At 43.0% G+C, this 25,944-nt stretch overlaps 1 protein-coding gene across 1 annotated transcript in view; it reads right to left on the minus strand.

The window, feature by feature from the left end:
* The window catches only part of GABRR2 (gamma-aminobutyric acid type A receptor subunit rho2), a 68,059-nt gene that overhangs the window by 2,020 nt on the left and 40,095 nt on the right, over positions 1-25,944 (minus strand). Inside the window, exons 3-8 of the mRNA XM_053592840.1 lie at positions 22,710-22,777; positions 20,254-20,477; positions 19,451-19,533; positions 19,127-19,267; positions 18,395-18,547; positions 17,350-17,546 (exon numbers count right to left, since the gene is read on the minus strand). Coding sequence (XP_053448815.1) covers positions 17,350-17,546; positions 18,395-18,547; positions 19,127-19,267; positions 19,451-19,533; positions 20,254-20,477; positions 22,710-22,777 — 866 coding nt within the window. The remainder of the gene's footprint in view (positions 1-17,349; positions 17,547-18,394; positions 18,548-19,126; positions 19,268-19,450; positions 19,534-20,253; positions 20,478-22,709; positions 22,778-25,944) is intronic.

The raw sequence follows: 25,944 nt of genomic DNA on the forward strand, positions 1-25,944 counted from the left end.
TCTACGCCTTATCGTATCAGTAACAGTATTTAATTAACACATTAATTCATTTTTGAATAATTAACATGACCCACAATTATTAGAAAGAGGTCATCTGTTCAACTCTGTGCTTAGGTAAAATCATACCCAAACTTTGATAAAATTGTAAGATAGTGTCACTGGGTTATTTAAGGCACAGGTCTTTACTTCTTTTCCTTGCTTTAAACTGTAATGTCATCTGTTAACAGGCTTTTCTCCTAAGATTTTGAATTAGAATCATGAAATGCCAAAAATTCTGATGAATCCCTATTTTCCACATCAGCTTGTTTCTAAGAAAGAACTAGGGGTGGGCCGGGTAGGTACCCAGGAGTTTAGTGCTGTATGGAGTGGAAGCCAGACCTCAGAGAGCGTAAGAATCACCTAAGACTGTGTTAGAACTCCAGGGTGCCATCCTTAGACGTCTAATCAGTAGATCTGGGGTACAGCCTGGGAGGGGAATCCACGGCAGTACTCCCGGGCTCCCACTTGAGGACCTCAGTTCTATTGAAGGCCATCTTAATGACCACATGTATTGGTTTCTCTGTGGGGCAGCAGGAGAGAGATTTTCTGTCATCCCACCACTGTCTGCCCTTCAGCAACTTTAAGTCACAGGTTTGACCACAGTGAAGGAGCTACTGTCACCTCCCATGTGTCTTTTCTCACACAGAGAGACAGTCTTGGGGGCCCAAAGAACTTTTTAGAATGGCTTCCCTATTACTCTCTAAACAGTGTCATATAATCACTGGCAAAAACCTGGACCTATCACACAGTAGCAGGTTAAGAACCTGCCTGAACACAAATACGGTTCATGAGCCCCTATTTGTCCAATGAAAGCTCTGCTATTTTTGTTTGTTTGTTTTTTTAGAGATAGTCTCACTTTATCACCCATGGTAGAGTGCTGTGGCATCACAGCTCACAGCAACCTCCAGCTTTTGGGCTTAGGTGATTCTCTTGCCTCAGCCTCCCGAGTAGCTAGGACTACAGGCACCCACCACAACACCCGCCTATTTTTTTGTTGCAGTTTGGCTGGGGCCAGGTTTGAACCCACCACCCTTGGAATATGGGGCTGGCGCCCTACTCACTGAGCCACAGGCACTGCCCTAGTTCTGCTATTTTTTGCACAGCTCTATATATGGAAGTGTGATGGGCTATAAATCAAGTGTATAAATGAATCCAAAGGTCTTTGATAATGATCAACAAACAAATTATTGAACTGAAGTAAAAAAGGTTTGAATGGTTTTAAAAATAAATTCTTAAACACTCTAGTTTATTTGCAAACTATGTGGAAATATTTGACAAGTGTAATTGCAGTTACTAAAAACTATTTTTGAAAAGGCAACATATCCTCTTTTCCTAAAATTTAAAGCTCTCTTATGCTAGGGGCTAACAGCCATCCAGACATGTATAAATGTGAGATTTTCATGTCCATCAATCACTACACCTTTTAGGTAAACACTCATTTTGCAGTTTTTGGCTGGGACTGGGTTTGAACCCACCACTTCCAGCATATGGAGCTCGTGCTCTACTCATGAGCCACAGGCACTTTACCCTAAACACTCATTTTGACTAGGACAATAATCAGCAGACTTGGTAACAAGTCAACATTCTTTATTTCTTTTTTGGGGGGTGTGGGGTGGGTAGGGTTGGACAGAGTCTTACTCAGTTGCCCAGGCTAGATTGCCATGCTCTTAGCCTAGCTCACAACAACTTCAAACTCCTGGGTATAGGCAGAAAGCCTACCAAATAAGCCTTTAAATAGTTCCATTTTGTGAAGGCAAGTTTGAAGTCTTTTGTGAGTTAGAAAGGAAAAAAAAAAGCTGGATAGAACTCCATATGTGGCTAAAGGCCTGGTCACGTAGAAGTGATTAAAGGCCTGGCTTCGTGGGGGCAGGCCTGCGGGCAGGTACCTGTTTATCTCAGGAATTTCCAGACTACTCCCTAAAGATGAATGACTGCCTCCAGATGGTCTGTTAAAGGTCAATCATTCAAACAGCTTATTCCCCCTGAACCTTGTTTTGTGGTTTTGTTTTTGATTACTTAGCATAAGAATAATTTTAGCTAGTGAAGTGTTATCAGTTAATCTGTAGACCCGTAGGTGCCAGGCAGTGACAGGCCTGGGACTAAGGTTTAAGTCATATGTTTATTGATTAATTGTGTGCACGTGTAGTATTGCCTATATAAGCTTTGGTGGAAGAAATAAAGTTGCTGCATGCCATGAGAGAGCTACAGCCTTCCTTATTCACCATACAACCTTCGCACAACATTTTGGCACAGTGAGCAGAGTGACCTTCCCAAGGACAGCATGGGCCTGTTTCCTTGGGATTGCTTCTCTGTTCAAGCAGTTGTCAGCTTAAGGTAAGCGAGGTACTTTGAAACTGGAAGGAAGGTCATCACGTGGTAAGTACATGAGATTTCCAGCAATGGATTAAGGAAATAATGGGAAGTTCTCAGTCCTTGCAGGACGAGTATGTGGCTCTGTTAAAGGCTACAGACACCACTGTTAAAACAAAAACCTTGCAAGGACTGTTTCAGGTAATAGCTAAATATTGCTACTGGTTTACTCCAGAAAAGAAAAATCAATTAAATTTAAAAGTTTGGAAGAGTGTAGGCAAAGCTCTTAGGCGCACCCATCAGAGGGGAGAATGTATAAGTAGAGATATTTGAGCCACCTATCACTTGGTAACTGTGGCATTGGAACCCTTACAATCTAGTTCTGATGCAGAAAATCTTGAAAATTTTCCTCCCTCACCTCTGGAAGAGGGACAGACTGTAGAAGAGTCTGTGTATAATGAACCAGAAAATCCAGAAGTTAAGAAAGAGTCAGAGGAAGATCAAACTGAAAGTGACTCAGATCATGCTATAACCAATTTTTCTGATAGCGAGGACATGACTAAAATTAAGAAAAAGTTAACTGGCCGGGCGTGGTGGCTCATGCCTGTAGTCCCAGTGCTGTGGGAGGCCGAGGCAGGTGGATTGCCTGAGCTCAGAGGTTTGAGACCAGTATGAGCAGCAGTGAGCCAGAGTAAGACCCCATCTGTACTAACATCAAAAACAGTTGGACGTTGTGGTGGGTGTCTGTAATCCCAGCTACTGGGGAGACAACAGGAAAGAGAATCACCAAAGGAAGAACATTTTTAAAAAAGAAAGAAAGAAAATAAACAAACAAAAAAAGTACTTCAAATGAAGAAGAATGTACAAGCAAGCTGAAATCAAAAAGGAAAAGAAGAAAAAAAAAAAAGAAAGAAAGAAAGAAAAAATTAACCCAATATTGCCAGGCCATTGAGAAACATTATTCAAAACCTCCCAAAAGTAAGTATTTTCTGACCTTACAAGATAAACCTTTGACCCCCACTGCTCCTCCAGGTTGCTATCCAGTGTGGCCAAATTCTCTGGATTCTCAATTCATTACTAAATTTTATTTTCCTGTTGATCTGGCAACTTTTAATGTCATCCAAAATGCTGAGTCTTCCTCGGCACTGCTCCAAGCTTCTAATGCTCAATCCACCAGTGCTTTTGTTTTCCCACTACTTAAGGAAGCGCTTGAGGATGGTCAGGTACAAACTAGTCATATTCCTATTCAGCTAAAAGTTTTAACTATATTAAAAGATGTTGTTCATACTTACAGCCCTAACTCGCTGTATGTTATGGGGATTTTAAGATCCTATTGTGCAAACCATTTACTTATTCCCATAGATTGGGATACTCTATCACAGACTACTTTGAGTCCAGGACAATACATTCAATTTAAGTCCTAGTGCATGCAGGAAGCAAAAACACAAGCTCACCATAATAGACAGGACAATCCTCCTACTTTTAATTTTGATCAGTTAACAGGAACTGGAGACTTTGATGGTATAAATGCTCAAACATAGTATTCTAATGAATTACTGGCTCAAATTCATGATAATTGCCTTACTGCATGGTAGCATCCCAATGAAAAAGGGCAGATTAAACAATTTTTCACAAAAATGTTTCAAGGAAACAATGAACCATATACTGAATTTATTGCTCGTTTATAATCAGCAATTGAGGGATCAGTGCCTGGAGAAGATGCCCAAAATTGTTGCTCCTGCACCTGGCTTTCAAAAATGCTAACATTGATTGCAAAAAAGCCATGGCCGGACTCAAAAATCAGGGTAATGTCACCATTGATCAATATATTCGCGTTTGTTGCGAGGTAGGATCAGGCACTTTCCAAGCTAATCTGTTAGCCTCAGCTTTGCAATCCAGTACTACAAGATCTAAATGTTACAGCTGTGGAAAATTTGGCCACATTCAGAAAGAATGTAGAAAAGGGAAAACCTAAACTGAGACCAAGCCACCAGGCGTTTGTCACCAGTGTGGTAAAGGCAGACATTGGACAAATGAGTGTCACTCAAATAAGGACAAAGACGGCAATATTTTGCCTTCTACCCAGAATCAGGGAAACTCCAATGCAGGGCTAGCTTGAGGCCCCCAAACAAACAAGTTGAGCTCTCTTCTTCAGCGGTTTCCAGTGAGTAATGGCCAGGCTCACACTCAAATGAATCAGAACTAGGTTCTGTTAACAAAGTCCATGTCCAGGATTTATTTCATTTCACTCAAGGAAGTGCAGCCTTGGCGCTCCCTTTATTAAAAGATGTTAACTTTAACAGTGGGGAAGCTCCTAAAAAATTACCCACAGGAGTTTATGGTCCCATACCTTCAGGGACTGTAGGATTAATACTAGGAAGAAGAAGTTTTAGTATAAAAGGACTTTGTGTACACCCAAGAATAATTGATGAAGACTATAAGGAAGAAATTTTAATAATGGCTTCAGCCTCAAAAAATATGCAATGGTCTGCAGGACAACGTGTGGCTCAAATATTAATTTTACCATATCATAAAGGCAAAACAGCTTCTGTTACCAGGGAAAGAGGTTTTGGAAGCACAGGAAAACATGTCTTTTGGCATACTTTCCTAAATGATGCTTGCCCTCAATGTAAGGTGACATTTGAACATAATATTCAAGTTGAGGGTCTAGTGGACACAGGAGCAGATGTCTCTATTATTGCTTCTCACACGTGGCTTGAATGTTGGTCAACAGCTCAAGTAAAAGCTACTTTTGTCAGGTTTGGAACAATGACTAATATTGAACAAAGTACTTCTGATTTACATTGTCAAGGACCTGAGGGACAAGCAGCTCATATCCACCCTTATGTTGCACCCATAGCCATTACCTTATGGGGTCAAGATCTATTACAACAATGGGGAGCTATGCTTACTATCCCCACAATTTCAAAGGCTGCTAAAAATATAATGTTTAATATGGGCTACAATTCAACCCAGTCCAGCTCTTCTAGAGAGCTTGAAATAACTCGAACTGGCCATGATAAAAAAGGCCTGGGGCTTCCTTCTTCTTCCTTTTTTTTTTTTTTTTTTTTTTGCAGTTTTTGGCGGGGGCTGAGTTTGAAGCCGCCACCTCTGGCATATGGGGGCCAGCACCCTACTCCGTTGAGCCACAGGCACCACCCAGGGCTTCTTTCTTTATCAGAGGATTTCTCTCAGGGGCCTCTGCTTCACCCTTTCCTTGCAGTGGCATACAGATAAACCAGTTTGGGTGGAGCAGTAGCCTCTTCCTTTGGTAAAATTAGAAGCACTACATCAATTAATTAATGAACAATTACAAGCTGGACATATATAATCCACTACCAGTGCATGGAATTCTCCAATATTTGTAATTAAAAAGAAATCAGGCAAATGGAGAACGTTAACAGATTTAAGAAAAATTAATGCAGTCTTTCAACCAATGGGTCCTTTATAACCCGGAATTCCTAATCCAACTTTAATACCAAAACATTATCCTATAATTATTATTGACTTAAAAGATTGCTTTTTAAATATTCATTTGCAACCAAAAGATGCAGAACTTTTTGTTTTTACCGTTCCTGCTTTAAACAATGAAAAACCTACTCGGAGGTTCCACTGAAAGGTGTTGCCTCAAGGTATGCTTAACAGCCCCACCTTGTGTCAACTATTTGTAGATCAACCTTTAGAAGAACGTGAGAAATCTTTTCCAGAGGCCATGTGTTTACATTATATGGATGATATATTGTTGGCTCATCCATGCCCTAACAAATTACAAGAATTATACCAATTAGCATATTCCAAATTTAAAGAATATGGTCTTCAATTCTTTAGAAGATATCTTTATCTTCAGCAGAAGATAAATTTCAAACTCAGGAACCTTGGGAATATTTAGGATATTGCATTACTGCTCAAAATATTGTTCCTCAAAAATTACAGTTCAGAGGAGATTCTCTTTGAACTCTAAATGACTTTCAAAAATTATTAGGAGATATGAATTAGGTAGGGCCAACTTTAGGAATCCCCACTTATTATCTCATTAATTTATTTTCCGTTTTGGAAAGGGATCCTGCTCTTTGCAGTGCTAGACAGCTGACTCCTGAGACTGAAAAAGAATTACAGTGGGTTGAGGAACATATTCAGGATGCTCAATTAAACCAAATCTCTCAAATTAATAATTTTTTTTTTTTAAACAGGAATACTTTTCTTTTTTTTTTTTTTATACTTGGGGATTCATTGAGGGTACAATAGGCCAGGTTACACTGATTGCAATTGTTAGGTAAAGTCCCTCTTGCAATCATGTCTTGCCCCCATAAAGTGTAACACACACCAAGACCCCACCCACCTCATTCCTTCCCTCTTTCTGTTTCCCCCCCATAACCATAATTGTCATTAATTGTCCTCATATCAAAATTGAGTACATAGGATTCATGCTTCTCCATTCTTGTGATGCTTTACTAAGAACAATGTCTTCCACGTCCATCCAGGTTAATACGAAGGATGTAAAGTCTCCATTTTTTTTAATGGCTGAATAGTATTCCATGGTATACATATACCACAGCTTGTTAATCCATTCCTGGGTTGGTGGGCATTTAGGCTGTTTCCACATTTTGGCGATTGTAAATTGAGCTGCAATAAACAGTCTAGTACAAGTGTCCTTATGATAAAAGGATTTTTTTCCTTCTGGGTAGATGCCCAGTAATGGGATTGCAGGATCGAATGGGAGGTCTAGCTTGAGTGCTTTGAGGTTTCTCCATACTTCCTTCCAGAAAGGTTGTACTAGTTTGCAGTCCCACCAGCAGTGTAAAAGTGTTCCCTTCTCTCCACATCCACGCCAGCATCTGCAGTTTTGAGATTTTGTGATGTGGGCCCTTCTCACAGGGGTTAGATGATATCTCAGGGTTGTTTTGATTTGCATTTCTCTAATATATAGAGACGATGAACATTTTTTCATGTGTTTGTTAGCCATTCGTCTGTCGTCTTTAGAGAAAGTTCTATTCATGTCTCTTGCCCATTGATATAAGGGATTGTTGGCTTTTTTCATGTGGATTAATTTGAGTTCTCTATAGATCCTAGTTATCAAGCTTTTGTCTGATTGAAAATATGCAAATATCCTTTCCCATTGTGTAGGTTGTCTCTTTGCTTTGGTTATTGTCTCCTTAGCTGTACAGAAGCTTTTCAGTTTAATGAAGTCCCATTTGTTTATTTTTGTTGTTGTTGCAATTGCCATGGCAGTCTTCTTCTTGAAGTCTTTCCCCAGGCCAATATCTTCCAGTGTTTTTCCTATGCTTTCTTGGAGGATTTTTATTGTTTCATGCCTTAAATTTAAGTCCTTTATCCATCTTGAATCAATTTTTGTGAGTGGGGAAAGGTGTGGGTCCAGTTTCAGTCTTTTATATGTAGACATCCAGTTCTCCCAACACCATTTATTGAATAGGTAAACATCCCCCAAGGTAAGTTCTTGTTTGGTTTATCAAAGATTAGGTGGTTGTAAAATGTTAGTTTCATTTCTTGGTTTTCAATTCGATTCCAAGTGTCTATGTCTCTGTTTTTGTGCCAGTACCATGCTGTCTTGAGCACTATGGCTTTGCAGTACAGACTAAAATCTGGTATGCTGATGCCCCCAGCTTTATTTTTGTTACAGAGAACTACCTTAGCTATACGGGGTTTTTTCCGGTTCCATACAAAATGCAGAATCATTTTTTCCAAATCTTGAAAGTACGATGTTGGTATTTTGATAGGAATGGCATTGAATAGGTAGATTGCTTTGGGAAGTATAGACATTTTAACAATGTTGATTCTTCCCATCGATGAGCATGGTATGTTCTTCCATTTGTTAATATCCTCTGCTATTTCCTTTCTCAGGATTTCATAGTTTTCTTTATAGAGGTCCTTCACCTCCTTTGTTAGGTATACTCCTAGGCATTTCATTTTCTTTGAAACTATGGTGAAGGGAGTTGTGTCCTTAATTAGCTTCTCATCTTGACTGTTATTGGTGTACACAAAGGCTACTGACTTGTGGACATTGATTTTATATCCTGAAACATGACTGTATCTTTTGATGACTTCTAGGAGTCTTGTGGTTGAGTCTTTGGGGTTCTCTAAGTATAAGATCATGTCGTCAGCAAAGAGGGAGAGTTTGACCTCCTCTGCTCCCATTTGGATTCCCTTTATTTCCTTGTCTTGCCTAATTGTATTGGCTAGAACTTCCAGCACTATGTTGAATAGTAAAGGTGACAGAGGACAACCTTGTCTGGTTCCAGTTCTAAGAGGAAAAGCTTTGAGTTTTACTCCATTCAGTAAAATATTGGCTGTGGGTTTGTCATAGATAGCTTCAATCAGTTTTAGAAATGTGCCACCTATGCCTATACTCTTCAGTGTTCTAATTAGAAAAGGATGCTGGATTTTATCAAATGCTTTTTCTGCATCTATTGAGAGGATCATGTGATCTTTATTTTTGCCTCTGTTAATATGGTGGATAACGTTTATAGACTTGGGTATGTTAAACCAGCCTTGCATCCCTGGGATGAAGCCTACTTGATCATGATGAATGACTTTTTTGATGATAAACTGTAATCTATTGGCTAGGATTTTGTTGAGAATTTTTGCGTCTATATTCATGAGTGAGATTGGTCTGAAATTCTCCTTTTTGTTTGGGTCTTTTCCTGGTTTTGGTATCAGGGTGATGTTTGCTTCATAGAATGTATTGGGGAAGATTCCTTCTTCCTCAATTTTTTGGAATAATTTCTGCAGTATTGAATAAGCTCTTCCTTGAAGGTTTGATAGAATTCTGGAGTGAAGCCATCTGGACCAGGGCATTTTTTGGTTGGAAGACTTTTTATTGTTTCTTTGATCTCAGTGCTTGAAATTGGTCTGTTCAGGAGCTCTATTTCTTCCTGGCTGAGTCTAGGGAGAGGGTGTGATTCCAAATATTGATCCATTTCTTTCACATTGTCAAATTTCTGGGCATAGAGTTTCTGGTAGTATTCAGAGATGATCTCTTGTATCTCTGTATGATCAGTTGTTATTTCCCCTTTATCATTTCTGATTGAGGTTACTAGAGATTTTACTTTTCTATTCCTCGTTAGTCTGGCCAGTGGTTTATCTATTTTATTTATTTTTTCAAAAAACCAACTCCTTGTTTCATTAATTTTCTGAATGATTCTTTTTTTTTCAATTTCATTGATCTCTGATTTGATTTTGGATATTTCTTTTCTTCTACTGAGTTTAGGCTTAGATTGTTCTTCTTTTTCCAATTCCATAAGATGTCTTGTGAGATTGTTGATGCGCTCTCTTTCTGTTTTTCGAATGTAGGCATCTAAAGCGATGAATTTTCCTCTCAAAACTGCTTTTGCAGTATCCCACAGGTTTTGGTAGCTTGTGTCTTCATTGTTGTTATGCTCAAGGAAGTTAATGATTTCCTCTTTTATTTCTTCCTGCACCCATCTGTCATTCAACAGAAGATTGTTTAGTTTCCATGCCTCTGGGTGGGGTCGAGCATTTTTGTTAGAGTTGAGTTCCACCTTTAGTGCCTTATGGTCTGAGAAGATACAAGGTAAAATTTCAATTCTTTTGATTCTGTTGATATTTGTTTTGTGTCCCAGGATATGATCAATTTTGGAGAATGTTCCATCGAGTGATGAGAAGAATGTATATTCTTTATCTTTGGGATGGAGTGTTCTATATGCGTCTATCAAGCACAGTTGTTCTAGGGTCTCATTTAAATCTCTTATATCCTTGTTTCATTTCTGTTTAGAGAATCTGTCCAGCTCTGTAAGAGGAGTGTTAAGGTCCCCTGTTATTATGGTATTATCAGATAACATATTGCTCAGACTGAGTAAGGTCTGTTTCAAGAATCTGGGAGCATTTAAATTGGGTGCATAGATATTAAAATTGAAATGTCTTCTTGTTGTATTTTTCTCTTGACCAATATAAAGTGACCATCTTTGTCTTTTTTGACTTTAGTTGCTTTAAATCCACATGTATCTGAAAATAAGATTGCAACTCCTCTTTTCTTCTGAATTCCATTTGCCTGAAAAATTGTCTTCCAACCCTTGACTCGGAGCTTTAATTTGTCTTTTGAAGCCAGGTGTGTTTCTTGCAGACAGCAAATGGATGGCTTGTTTTTTTTAATCCAGTCAACCTATCTATATCTCTTCAGTGGGGAATTCAAGCCATTAACATTTATTGAGATAATTGATAAGTGTGGTAGTATTCTATTCGTCTTATTTTGTGAGAGTCCATTGCTTAGTTTTATCTTTTGCATCAGTGTGGAGGTTAGGTTCTGTCCTTTAATTTCTGAGTTCTTACTTTGCTGCTGATCCATTGAGGTGGTCAGTGTGCAGAATAGGTTGAAGTATTTCCTGTAGAGCTGGTCTTGTTGTGGCGAATTTCCTCAATGTTTGTATATCCGTAAATGATTTGATTTCTCCGTCAATTTTGAAGCTTAGCTTAGCAGGGTACAGAATTCTGGGCTGGAAATTGTTCTGTTTAAGTAGATTAAAGGTAGATGACCATTGTCTTCTTGCTTGGAAAGATTCATTAGAGAAGTCTGCGGTCACTCTGATGGATTTGCCCCTGTAGGTCAACTGGCGCTTACTCCTGACAGCTTGCAGAATCTTTTCTTTTGTCTTGACTTTGGACAGGTTCATCACAATGTGTCTTGGAGAAGCTCGGTTAGAGTTGAGGTGACCTGGGGTCCGATAGCCCTCTGAAAGCAGTGTGTCAGAATCTTTTGTGATATTTGGGAAATTTTCTTTTATAATATTCTCTAGTATGGCTTCCATTCCTCTGGGGCATTCTTCTTCCCCTTCTGGGATTCCTATAACTCGTATGTTGGAATGCTTCATAAAGTCCCATAATTCTGACAGTGAACGTTCTGCTTTCTCTCTCTTCTTTTCTGCCTCTTTTACTATCTGAGTTATCTTAAAAACTTTGTCTTCTACCTCTGAAATTCTTTCTTCTGCATGGTCTAACCTGTTGCCGATACTTTCCATTGCATCTTTAAGTTCCCTGATTGACTGTTTCATTTCCTTCAGCTCTGCTATGTCCTTTTTATATTCTTCATATCGTTCATCTCTTATTTGATTCTGTTTTTGTATTTCTTTTTGGTTAGTTTCCACTTTATTAGCAGTTTCCTTCATTGTTTCCATCATTTCTTTCATTGTTTTCAACATGTGTATTCTAAATTCCCTTTCTGTCATTCCTAACATTTCTGTATAGGTGGAATCCTCTGCAGTAGCTACCTCATGGTCCCTTGGCGGGGTTGTTTTGGACTGGTTCTTCATGTTGCCTGGAGTTTTCTGCTGATTCTTCCTCATGGGTGATTTCTTTTATCTGTTTTCTTGCCCTAATTTTCCTTTCACTTCCTCTTGCTCTTTAAGTTCTCGTGCCTGTGGAAGTTGCGGGCGGGTTTAGACGGATTGAACACACAGGACCACTTGCTGGTTTTCCACTGTTTTATTCCTCCTCTTGGGTTCCAGAAGTCTCTCGCTGACTCCCTGTATCCTCTTAGGAGTGATGATAGGCAGATCCCACCAGCCAGAGATGCCTGGAGTCCTGTATCCCCAGACTCATGGTGCCCAGATGCAAGGAAACTGTTACTCGGCTGCCATCTTGCTCCGCTTCCTCAAATTAATAATTTTTATATCTATGTCTTGCCATCAATGCACTCTCATACAGGACTGATTGTGCAAGAAACAGCCTTTGTTGAAAGCCTTTGTGCTTTTTACCTAATAAAGCATCCAAAAGGATGGAAACCTACATACAAAAAATGGCCTTTATAATATTAAAGGGAAGACAGCACTTAAGACAATTAATAGGAAGAGATCCTGAAAAAATTGTTGTTTCTCTAACTAATAATCAAATTTCTGATTTACTTATGTTGAATACTGAATGGCAAATTGAATTATCAGATTATATTGGAATAATAGACAATCATTTTCCTCCAGATAAAAGAATTCAGTTTCTTAAAAATACTTCTTGGATTTTACCTAAAATAGTAAAATTAGAGTCCATCCCACATGCAGAAACGTTTTACACAGATGCAAATAAAATGGGAATATCTGGATATTTAGGTCCTCCTACTCATAAAGTACAACAATCCCCTTATTCCTCTGTACAAAAAGCAGAACTATTTGCTATTATATTACTTCTAAGATTTTCCTGATCATCCCCCTTAACATTATTTCTGATTCACAGTATTCTATTTATATTGTAAAAACTATTGAAACTGTTACCTTGCCATTTAATTCATAAGAACTTTCTTTATTGTTTTCATGCCTTTAGCAGTTAATTAGAAATAGATCTTATCCTATATATATTACTCATGTTAGAGCTCACTCCAATTTACCAAGACCCATTTCATTGGGCAATCGAACTATTGATTAGTTAGTAGGTTCAGTTTTATCTGCTCGACATGAACATACATTACATCATACTAATGCTCAAGCTTTAAAAAGAAGACATGACATTTCTTGGCATACTGCAAGAGCTATAATGCGCTCTTGCCCTACTTGCCAGCCTTTAATGGCTCCACATTTACCTATGGGAGTCAATCCTAGAAGATTATTATCTAATAAATTATGGCAGATGGATTTACTCAATTTCAAGAATTTGGAAAATTAAAATATATCCATCATTCTGTAGATACTTATCCTCATTTTTCTTGCGCTTCATCAATGACATCTGAGAAGGCTGATGCTGTAATTTCTCATATATTAGAAGCCTTTTCAGTCATAGGTAAACCTTTGACTATAAAAACAGGTAATGGTTCTGCTTATATTTCTAGCAAATGTCAAGCTTTTTTAAAATTACATAATATAAAGCATATTACTGGAATTCCGGTATTACTGGCCATTATCAAAAGACAAAATTGAACTTTAAAAGAAATGCTGTTAAAACAAAAGAAAGGGGGAGAACAGTATAATATTACCCTGAGAAATAGATTATCTTCAGCTCTTTTTACTTTAAATTTTTTTAATATGACAAAAGTGAGACTCCATCTCAAGCATTGGCTCAAAATCACTTCTCCTCCATTAAATCAACCCATTTATTATAAAGATACTCTAACAAACTCATGGAAGCTGGCACATGTTATATGTTAGGGAAGAGGCTATGCTTATATTTCTACAGGAAATACTAAACTTTGGGTTCCAGATAAAAACTTGAAACTCCAACATGTCCCCTCAGACACATACCTGGAAACAAGTATCAAACATCAGAGAAACAAATGATGTCCCGCTTGAATGGACTAAAACTGGCAGCAACATGGAAGGAGAGATGATCAATGCTGCCTTGGACAAAAGAAGCACCCCCAATGATTTGGGGGCAGTTTAAGAAATTGTGCCACCAAGCGGAGGAGCTGGTGAATTACACCCACCAGCAGATGAATGCCTCCAATCTATTTCTGGCAATGATGGCCCTTTTGACTGTCCAGACTCAAGGACAAAATTATAAATATTGGACTTATATTCCTAACCCTCCCTTACTTCGAGGTGTTAGCTGGCTGGAACCTACTATTCCTATTTACGTTAATGATTCTTCTTGGCTTCCTGGTCCTTATGACACCAGAAGGTTGTTCTGGCCTAATGAAGAAGGCATGGGAATTTCTAATTATACTACTGGGTGATTGGTCCTCCCATATGTTTTGGAAACCATTCCCATTGCCTTAACATGTCTGTTCAATGTGGGCTAGTTTGTATAAACATAAGCCTGAAAACAAAGAACAAATATCTGAAATGTTTATGTTAAGTACTTGCTTTCTAGACAAGGTCATATTGATAAGATTTCTTCCAATCCTGAATTACTACCTTGTAAAATGCATATGCTTTCGGAAATTCATGAATGGGTACATTGGACCAAATGTGAAGGAGATTTTGCACATATGCTTATTAATACCACAGGTGGAGAAGTCATGGATTGGGGACTTACGGCTTACTTAAGATCAGACTTGGAATCAGCTTTGTCTTTTAAAATTGTATATAATTAGAGCAAAGCATCGGCTTCAGCTTCTGAGTATATTTCATGGATGAACAGGGTGTTTTCCCCCTCGCCCCCTGCAATACCTGGAATTGCAGCATATCCTAAACAAATGCATTTGTGGAAAATTCCTGGAGCTTTACAATCTCTTAAGGCTTGGACTGGAAGATTATTTTTCCATAACACCCTCCAAGAATATGAAATGAACTTTGTTGTAAATGACACCAAGTATATTCAAGCCTGTTTACAACTTCCTTGTATGGCTAAAAGGAAATGTTACTTGGAATAAAGTAACAGGAGAATTATTTTGTTGTACTTGCCAATTGTTCACTTGTATTAACAATTATTTGAGTTTTAATCCATCTAAGGAACAATTGTATTTGCTGAGTGCTCACACAGAAGTTTGGCTGCTGATCAACTTAAACAGATCTTGGCAGGAGTCCCCAACATTATCCATTCTGCAATTTGTAGGTGATAAGATCCTGAAAAGAAGCAGACGTTTCATCAGTCTGCTCATTGCTGCCATCTTAGGGATTATTGCTGTTACTGCTGCTGCTGCTACTGCTGGCATTACATTAACTGAAAATATTAAGACTCAAAACTTTGTGGCTGATGGGCATAAGAACTCTGAACAATTATGGACTGCCCCAAAACAGATTGATACTGAAATATGTAATGAATTATCAGATTTAGAACAAGCTGTTGTTATGTTAGGTGATGACTTGGTCAGTTTAAAAAGACAGATAAAATTGAAATGTGATTGGAATATGTCATCTTTTTGTATTACCACTGTTATGTACAATGAAACTAAGTTCCCTTGGGAAAAAGTGAAAAAACATTTGTTAAACCATGAAAATTTAACCACTGATATTGTTAATTTACAACATGAAGTGTATTCCACTTTTTAGCATAAATTGGAAAAAGTGGATGGAGATGCGACTTTAAAAGGAATTGCTGATGGAGTAGAACAGTTAAATCCATTGCCAAAAATTAATGGTCTAATTGGAAGTTCCGTAAGATCATTTGCATTGTTATTAATTTTGTGTTTGATTTTATATATTGTGTGTAAGAGAATTAATCAAACTAAGCAGGAAAATGAAAGACATGCTGTGATTTTCACATTAATGATGAGTGACATAAATGCTCAAAAGCACAATAAAAAAGAAAGGAGGAATTATAGGCGGAAAGCCTATAAATAAGCCTTTATATAGCTCCATTTTGTGAGGCAAGTTTGAAGTCTTTTGTGAGTTAGAAAGGAAAAAAACCTGGCTAAAGGCCTGGTCTCGTAGATGTGATTAAAGGCCTGGCTTTGGGGGTGGGGGGCAGGCCTGCAGGCAGGTACCTGTATATCTCAGAAATTTCCAGACTACTCCCTAAAGATAAATGACTGCCTCCAGTTGGTCTGTTAAAAGTCAATCATTCAAACCGCTTATTCCCCCTGAACCTTGTTTTGTGGTTTTGTTTTTGATTACTTAAAATAAGAATAACTTTAGATAATGCTAGTGAAGTGGTTATCAGTTAATCCATAGACCCATAGGTACCAGGCAGTGACCGGCCTGGGACTAAGGTTTAAGTCGTATGTTTATTGATTAATTGTATGCACATGTAGTATTGCCTATATAAGCTTTGGTGGAAGAAATAAAGTTGCTGCATGCCAAGAGAGAGCTACAGCCTTCCTTATTCACCATATAATTTCATTGCAGGTCTTAATGTCTGTGGCACTGCACCACACAACCTTTGCACAACACCTAGGTTCAAGGGATCCTCCTGCTTCGGCTTCCCCAGTAGCTGGGACTGTAGGCGCATATCACAATGATGGGCTAGTTTTCCTATTTTTAGGAGAGACAGGATTTTGCTTTGATCAGACTGGTCTTGAACTCCTGACCTCAAGTGATTCACTTGCCTCAACCCCCCAGAGCTCCAGGATTATAGATGTGAGCCACCATGCCCAGCCCTTTATTTATTTCTTAAGAGTCTGAAAATAGAGTTTCCTTCTCTGTGTCAAAGGTCCAGGAAGATTGCTTTATAAAATTTCCTGTTTTTATTCTATCTCATAGTAAGACAGTTGACCCTTGAACAACACATGTTTGAAATGCTCGGGTTCATTTCTACACCGATTTCCTTCTACCTCTGCCACCCTGAGACAGCAGGACCAATACCTGCTCTTGCCCCTCAGCCTACTGTAAATGAAGATGACAGGGACAAGGACTTTATTATGATCCACTGCCACCTAATGAATAGGAAATACATTTTTCTCTTAAGATTTTCTTAATAGCATTTTCTATTCTCTAGCTCACTTAATACATATAATAGGAAAAAATGCAACAGTGGACTGTTTATATCGTTAGTGAGGCTGCCAGCCAACAATAGGCTGTAAGTAGTTAAGTTTTGTGGAAGTCAAAAGTTGTACTTGGATTTTTGATGTGTGAGAGTTGGCACCCCAACCCCCACATTGTTTAACGGGCTAACTGTCATGAAGCATAGCGCAGTATAATGTAGATAGTACAGCATTCCCAGTAAATAAATATAAAATATATTATTTTCATTTTTAAAGTGGCTGAATTTTTACTGTCCCAGAGCAGTGATAAATAAAGGACCTTTTTGTTCTAGAACCCTCCCCTTCTCATTTTCTCTACACATGTTCAGTAATAACAGTGGTAGTTTCTGTGTGTCTATAACCTCACAGTCTCAAAACATAGTCACATACATCACCTCATGTGAGTCTTACAATAACTTCAGGAGGGGAGGGTTCTGTTATCCCCTTTTACAGATGAGGAAATGGAGGCCCAGCACAGGTAGCAGAGCTGGATCTAAGAGGTCAAATATTTCCATTTTCAGTCTCTGTCCAAATACTTTCTGTTTTCTGAGATCCTTCATGGAAGAAGTTGGAGCTTCTCTAAAATAGGCCATCCTCCTTCTGCATCAACACCTCCTTTTCCTACACACAAACCCCAGGAGCCCTCTGCCCAGTCAACTTCCGCTTGCATCCAATCAGTAGCACAACTCAGACAAGGGAACAGCTCTCACCTTCTCTCGCAGCTTCCGTTCCTTCCACTCCTGCACTGTGGTCAGGTAGTTGACAGCTGCGTACTCCAGCACCGACAGGAACACAAACACAAAGCTGACCCAGAGGTAGACATCCACGGCCTTGATGTAGGAGACGCGGGGCATGGAGGCGTTCACGCCCGTGATGATGGTTGACATGGTCAGCACCGTCATGATCCCTGCAACATCCAGTCTCAGCTCAGCTGCTGTCAGTGGTGTAGAAAACGCCCCCACAGCTCACTAGGTTGCAATTCCATATTCTCTGCCTCATAACCTGAGTGAGCGATTCCCTGGCCATGCTGCTGGGATCTGCTGCCCAGTGGACCTGATCCCTGCCAGCCAGCTCACTGCTCGCCTCCCTTCACTTCAAGCCCCTTAAAGACAGGATTTCTAGGACATGGCTGACAAGGTTAAGCAAGCTTCAGAAAAGGCCTGCTCTGATGTGGAATTAAAGCAACTTTCCCAAACCTCAAAAAATGGACACATTCTCACTCATCTAAGCCACATTTATTGGTCCTTAGAGACTCGAAACTCTCAGAGGCCCGTGGTGCTGGTTTCTTCTCCACAGGCCTTGCTGGTTAATCTCACATTTCTCACCTCAACCTAATCTCGTCCAGTTTACAGTGATGAGTGGCAAGCTTTCAGTCTGGAATGCAGGGTCTGTGAAGGGCTAAACCACAGTGCCGGGGAATGCAGCCCTCACCTTTCCAGAAATCACTACCATGGGCCCTGCCTCCAAGCCTCAGTCTGGCCAAACAAGGCCAGCAAATGATGTTTTTGTATTTACAGAACAAATCATTGGCATTTGTAGAATTGTCTTATTTCTCTGATTACTGAGCTCTAATACTGCCAGTTGTGGACATTTATACCACAGTGATGCAATCAAATCAGACTGAGGTAGAGGAAGAAGGCTGGCACCTGACCAGGGAAGGCGAGACAGGGGAAGACGTCCCTCCAAGGAAGGATCATACAGAGGGATGAGTTTAACAAAACAGCCACCCTGCCACATCTCATGGAATGCTTTTACCCAGTGAAACTCTGGCGGGCACAGCTCTGCAGTCAATCCAAAAGGACACCCAGGACAGCATGACCATCAGGGTGGCTGGGAAGTAGGTCTGGAGCAAGAAGAAGAAGATGTGGCGCCGCAGCGTGAAGTTGATATACAGACGGTTGTACCAGCCTGGGCATGGAGAGGAGCTGTGAGTGTCCAAACAAACACCTCCCAGGATTCCTTCTCCCCCCGACACTGCTCCCATCAACAGCACAAAGTTGAAATTCAACTGGCTTAATATAATAACTTTCTTTTCCAAAATCTAAATGCTCTCTTTTGTTAATACCTTGCACTTTGTCTCATTAGGGGTTTTTTTTTTTGTTGTTTGCTTTGTTTTCTCTTTTTTTGGAGACAGAGTCTCACTACGTCAGGCTTTGTAGAGCGCTGTGGCATCACAACTCACAGCAACCTCAACTTCTTGGGCTTAAGTGATTCTCCTGTTGAATTTCAACTTTGTACTGAAGGCAACATAGTGAGACTCTGTCTCAAAAAAAAATAAATAAATAGTTAGGAGTGATCATCTCTGGTGAAGGGATTTCAGAAGACAGCAGTTTATTTACTTTTAGCTTTCTGCTTTTAAGTGCTATCTATATTGTGTAGGGCTATGCATTCTTTTAGTAATCCAAATTGATTTTCATTGGGGTTAAGGCTAAAGAATTCAAAGGTGTTTTTCCACATTTGAATCAGACTATGGCAAAAGGGAGCTACCAGTGCTGCTGTAGAAGGCCAGTCTGGAAGTCGTGTGAAATTTCTGAATCAGAAACTGAGACAAGGAGATCTTCTCATCTGTTTTCAGGGATTCGTCCCCGTTCTTCCAGTACAGCATCAGGTCTTCATCTGTATATGCATCTTTGGGGAGAGGAAAATAAGCTACTTTGACTCCTTCACCTGACACAGGGAGAAGCAACCAGGCAGTCCTGTGCCCGTCCTGGGCCCACAGGAGAGGACAGGCACACACAGCCTCCTGACCACGGAAGGGCACCGAGACTGTAGTGGGAAGACAGTGAAGGAGTCGGGAAAGCCGATACTTACAGCTCTCCAGCTCCAGAGAACAGGTCTGGGAGTCCAAGGGAAAGTGACTGAAGTCCATGTTGCACATGGCAGTGACCGTGATCCTAGACAACACAAACACACAGGAGTCTGTACAGGGAGTTCCAGCAGGTGCACCTGCCACCAAGGACAGGCACCTCCTGGCCACTGCCTGTGCAGCAGGAACACAGCATCTGAGAAAGAGCCTCAGCATGCAGAATCTGCACTTCTGTAGCAGATCTTCAGTCGCTACTGGGTCCCCCTCATGGGGCAGGCGTGCTCCTCTTCTGGCCACCCTCCTCTGGCCACTGCCCTAGCCAGTGGGACCACCTCCCCCACCCCTTCCCAGGCCAGGAAGTGTATTTGCATTTAGTTCTGGTGACCTGTACAAGCCAGCAGGATGACATGGACTAAGACAACTCGTTTAGTCCCATTGCTCGTTCACAGTAGCACACATCATCAGTAGCCTCTGGTGTTATTTTTTCTTTTAATCCTTACTACCAATCAGCTAAAATCATAGGCTGTTAGGGATGGAGGGGACAGCACTCAGAAGGGCACTGTCTCCATCCACTGGCTCAGGACAAAGCAGTCCCCTAATCCCATCTGTCATGACAGTCCCAGGGACAAGAAGTTGCCACCTACTGTGGTGCCATCTAAGTTTTACATGGTTCTTTCTGGCATCAGAGAGTTCATCCCATCACGCATAGCCCTCTCCCCAACCACAGTCACAGGCTCTTCAGTGCCCCAGGACTGACCATGCCTATTGGGATGGCTCTGGGAAAAGGAGCACTGGCCCTGGCCAGTACCTCATGCTGTACAGCACGTGGCCATCCGGGAACACTCTCAGCATGATGTTGTCATTGGTGGTGTCGTGTGTAAACGACCTTTTGGAGTGAACAAAGAAGACATCGGGGACCCAGATCTTCTTCACCAGCCTGCTGTCGAAGGTCATGCTCTTGTTGCTGGTGCTGGGGAAGGCAAGCCTCTCGTCCTTCCAGTAGTGCCGCAGGTACAGGGTCATGGTGAAGTCCTACAGGCACCAGGGGAGGACAGGAATAAAGGGCTTAGGAGCTTCCTTCCTTGCTGTCAGCTCACCATCCACCACTCTGCTGGGCTGGGGCTCAGCCTCAAGAATCAGAGGGAACAGTTATGCAGCCCTGCAGCCCGTCTGGGCAATGGCCCTCTTGCAATCTGAAGGGCTCATTAGGACGACTGTGAGGTCAGAGCCCCGGAGACTGAGCAGCAGCCCTGCAGGCTGCACAAACAGAAATGCAGTGTCGCCACAGCCCCTCTGCCCTGGGTCCTTACCACCATCTAGCCACTCCACGGCAGCTTGGTGGCCACTTGCAGAGCCCACATCCCAGACCCTCTAGGATAGTGGTTCTCAACCTTCCTAATGCTGCAACCCTTTAATACAATTCCTGTGGGTCGCGACCCACAGGTTGAGAATCGCTGCTCTAGGAGGTTCTGCGCTTAGACCATGAGACCCTTGAAGGAAGGTGTGGACTGAGTGCCTGGCCAGGCATGCAGCAGGTGCTCAGCAAGTCATCACTGCTTTAAAAACTGGGGCACAGAGGTGGAGATTTAGACAGCTGTATACCTACTATTATCTCAGCCCGAAAGCTGGTCCTGCCTTAAACTAAGAGTAGGGCCCTTCTCCACAGCCAGAGCCAAGGCACAAGGAGCAAATGGAAAAATAGTTGCCCCGAAGATCCTCTTCTGGGAGCAGGTGGAGGGAGGATTGGAAGAGTGCATGGTGGTGCCAGGCCCAGAGGGAGCCCCGCAAGAGAAGAAGGAATGGACACTGTAACTGTGCCTGGATGAGGCCTGTCACTGACTGGTCCTGGTCTCTAGGGCTCCAGCACCTGCTGGGAACACTCCTCCATCCACAGGAGAGAGTAGGAAGAGGCCAGCCAAGTGCCCCCCACCTGGGTCTTTCCCCTTCAGGGTATACAGGTTGACAGCATGCTCTAAGGGAGATGACCCAGGGGAAGTGCCACATTGCAGATTCACAGATACTAGCCATGCATGGCCACCTTGGGTGGCACCTACCACCCACCCTCTTGGTGCTGGAGTCTACCTGCTTTTCCACTGGTCAGTGCCTGCTCTAAGACAGGCAAGTCATTCTAAATACCTCTTCCTGGAAGCCTGAGCCATATGGACCGGAGGCAGACATCCACCTATAGAAGACTGGTCCCAGACCTGGTTCCACGGCTGGACCCACATGTTGGGCATCCAAAGGGGCAGGCAGTGTACAGTCCAGCATCTGGAAACTGTCATTCCTGCATGACCCCATTTTTTGCCAGGTGCTGGAGCCATGGGGTGCACGGCCTCTGTGTCAATCACAGCAGCTCCTCTGTGCTGAGTCATTTAGGGACCAGGCAGCCCCACCCTCATAGGCAACACACTGTGACACTGCACTAGGAAGGGGCACCTCCCCCACCTTCATTCATTCCACACATTTTGAGAGCCCCCACTGGGCTAGGCTTGGAGATATAGGGGTAAAAAATACACTCACGGAACTTGTAGTCAAGTGTGGGAGGTAACCAACATACAAGAAACCCCCAAATAAATACACAGTGCAGTGGTAAATGCTGATAGGAGCTATGAAGGAAATACAGAAACTAGATCAGGGAAGCCCTTATCTCAACTGAGGCCTGAAAGACAAGGCGAAAGCTGTGGGGAGGGCCAGAGTGAGAGTCCCCAGGCAGACTGTCATCCTGCATGACCCCAAGGTCCCCAGGCAGACAAAAGAGGAAGTTTGCAAAATGAAAGAGAAGTCACATTAGAAGGAGATGGGGTTGGGGCATGGAGGGACAGTCCCCTCCGTAGCTGGCCTCTGCAAGACAAGGGATGGCATGGATGGTGAAGTCAGGGTAGATGTGGAGGGCCAAGGCAGTGGCATGCCTACCCACATGCAGCGCCCCAGCAATGTGTTCAAAGTAGGAAGTGCTGGTCTTACCCCCAGGGATTCTGCACCAGGAAGTGTGCGGTGCGGCCCAGGAATCTGCATCTCACCAGCCCCAAAGTGACTATACCCATGCAGCTTGAGAAGCCCCACTCAAGGTTTCACTGCAGCTGAGCCAAAGCCCAAGGCCCCTTGTACCAGCTCTAGCTCCCCTGTGCCGGCACAACACAGCCTAAGCCACTGAAGCCCACCTGGCCACAGGCCCTGACGGCACCCCAGCCACATGGGTTCTGACGGCACCCCACCCCATATGGCCCCTCACTGGAGGCCCCCCCAGCCGCAGGCACTGCGTACCATGTCCACCTCCGAGATGCTGTCCAGGCTCTCCACCTGCACGTCCACGCCCACTGGGATAGCAGGGCCTGCAGAAGAGCAGAGATGGCTGGTCAAGGCCCCATCCTATCTAACCATAGGCTGGAGGAAGCCCCAACACCCTCCTTGGGGAGTCGGGCCTGGGGTAGGGTGGGGCACAGGTCAGGACCCTGCGAAGTTTCCTTGCTAGCTCCCCACGTGGTAGGTGCCAGAGCCTTCTCCGTGAGGGCAGGGACACTGTCTGCCTTAGGTGCCAGCCCTGAGCCCAGGTGGTGTTGAATCCAGGTTTGTTGGAGGCATGGATGAGAAGGATAACTGGCTCCTGTGGCCCAGGGCTATCTCCACAGGGCAGAGGTTAATGTTGCTGTAGTCTGAGTGGAAACCTGGTCATTTGTCCACTTGTGACATCTACAAAAGACTTGGAACTGGGGCCCCCATTCCCTGGTCAGGATTCAGCTAGTCGTTCAGAATCCACATCCCCGAGCACCTAACACAGCAGGGTACTGCCCACTGGGAGCCTCCACCCAGCCTGGGGTCCACTCAGAGTGGACCAGGTCTTCTCTGCAGAAGGTTACATCACGGCGACAGATGACACAATAGGAGATTCTGGGATCTTCTCAGGCCTTGTCGGATGAGAAGCCTGAGAATATCTCGACTGACACTCGCACTGAGCCTCCTCTGGCTGGCGGCCGGATTCCTCAGACTAAGTTTATATGTGAGTCCTGCCATTCATTTGGAGCTGGGTGACAGTGACCTTGGTAAGTTCACATTGTAATAGTTTAGTGAGCTGTATACTTAAAATCTGTGCATTTTTCTGCAAAAGTTATTCTTCAGTAATTTTTTTTTAGATTTTAATATAAAAAAAGAAACAGAGAAAACCTAAGACCCTGATCTTGCCAATCATATAAACACATACCGTTATATTCATAGCCAAAAGCCATTTGTGGGGAGAGGCAGGTGGCCTCTGGGTTGGGCCTTCTGGGGACAGGGCATTGTCCAGAGGCTGGAGCTGGGTCCTTTGAGCCCTGACCAGGGAGCACAGAACCAGGACACCACAGTGGTCTGAGTGGGGAGAACCTAGTGAGGTGGGGTGAACGTGGGTCTTGGGGAATGAGGAAAACTGAAAGGGATGAGACTTTGGCTGTGGGCAGGACGGGGGACTCAGAGATCCTGATGTGGGGCAAGTAGGAGCTACGTGCTCAGTCCTCAGGTCCAGCCCAAATGCAGGATGGGGGCTCCTGGGGAGTCCAGGGCATTAGATGGGCACACTGACTGCCCTCAAGCCTCCCCCATAGACTTCCTAACACTCAAAATCCCACATTAGAGATTTACTTTTCAGGCTAAGTCTGACAGAATGAAGTATTTTATTTATTACTGGGGATAATGGCTTCTTAAACATGAAAACAAATAAATACAACGCTTTATTTTTTATTTTCATTTTTCCCACTCAGATAAATCAGAGTATGAGTTGATTTTTCTCTTTTCCTGTGTTCCTCAAATGCAAGCTTAAGTTGGCTGGTGAGACGTTCCTGCTCAGACAGCTGCTTTCTCTTTGTATTCCAGGACCCAGGAGTGGCCCCTGCTCAGGGCTCAGTAGCCCACCTTTCTTGAGGGGCTGGAAGCCTCAGGGAGGGTCTGCAGGCAGCCTGGCCAGGGCCCCCTCCTAGTCTCCAGCTCCACATTGCCTGCTGGGCTTCCAGGGTTGGTCATTTCCTCTGCTCTGACCTTGTCAGTCTGAGGTATTAACATGGCCAAGTGGGGCTGAGCTGGGCGGCACTGTCCCCTGCTCTCTGCCCGGCTCCCCACGTTCCCTGCACCCACTTCCTCTAACATGCCAGACGACTCGCTCCATTGGGCAGTGCAGGAACTAAAGGGAAGAAATAACACAGCGATTGCCCTCCTTGCACCTGCTCCCTGGCGGTCTGGTTTTCAGATAAGTGCATGTGTGAGCAGGAGCTGGTGTGGGCTTTGGCACTGCCCAGATAGTGTGCTGGCTTACATGGGGCTTGTCATTGAGTCCCTGTCCTCCAGGAACTCCAGAGCTCCCATACCCTTCCAAGGAGAAACGTGGTAGAAGTCACACAGGAGGTGCCAGTTCCAGAGCTGCTGCCCACCCCTTGGGTCTCAGGCTCGCTGTCGGAGACAATTTGCGTTCACCAGGCCCAGAGCGTGCTCAGGGAAACTCCTCCATCCAGTTTGAAAAAAGAACAAGGGGGGCGGCGCCTGTGGCTCAGCCGGTAAAGTGCCGGCCCCATATACCGAGGGTGGCGGGTTCAAACCCGGCCCCCGCCAAACTGCAACCAAAAAATAGCCGCGCGTTGTGGCGGGCGCCTGTAGTCCCAGCTACTTGGGAGGCTGAGGCAGGAGAATCGCTTAAGCCCAGGAGTTGGAGGTTGCTGTGAGCTGTGTGAGGCCACGGCACTCTACCGAGGGCCATAAAGTGAAACTCTGTCTCTACAAAAAAAAAAAAAAAAAGAAAGAAAAGAGAACAAGGTCCTGCCCTCCTTGGTCTGGGCTTTGCCTTTGACCTGTTACACTGCTCGGCTCTCCTGATCTCTCCATTCTGTGGCCCTTCCCAACCAGGGTCAGGGAGAAATTCTTGCAAATTACTGGTCTTTCTCCTTCTTTCTCTCATGAATAAAATTTTTTTTTCAGTTTTTGGCCGGGACTGGGTTTGAACCCACCACCTCCAGTATATGGGGCCAGCACCCTACTCCTTGAGCCACAGGTGCCGCCCTCCCATGAATAATTTTATGTTTTTAGTAGGGCTGAGCCTATCAGGTATTAGAAGGAAAGCAGTCTCATTAACTAACTAGGTGTTTATGACCCCCCAACACTGCCCTGAGGTTATTTGCTTTAAGAGAGAGAGGTGTGGGGAAAGCACACAGGAGTCTTTGCTGGGATTCTGATGGTATAGCCAGTTAGGTGACAAATTCAAGGCAGCATAAGGGACATACATGTTTAGCCAAGGGCTCCTAGTCTTTCTACCATTATTTCTCTTCACATGGCCCTGGAAAGCCCACATTAGGGATTTATTCACGTCCAGCAATAAACACCAAAAGGTAATAAATCATGTCCAAGTTAGGCTTACTCCAGGAGTGCAAGACTGGCTTTAACATTAGAAAATCAAGCAAAGATTTCCACTCCCAGTAATAGCAAGCTAAGTAATTCACACTACCATGCTATTGAAAACTAAAAAGTTGGACAAAATCTGAAA

The sequence above is a fragment of the Nycticebus coucang genome, chromosome 5, assembly GCF_027406575.1.
Source record: "Nycticebus coucang isolate mNycCou1 chromosome 5, mNycCou1.pri, whole genome shotgun sequence".
Classification (NCBI taxonomy): Eukaryota; Metazoa; Chordata; class Mammalia; order Primates; family Lorisidae; genus Nycticebus; species Nycticebus coucang.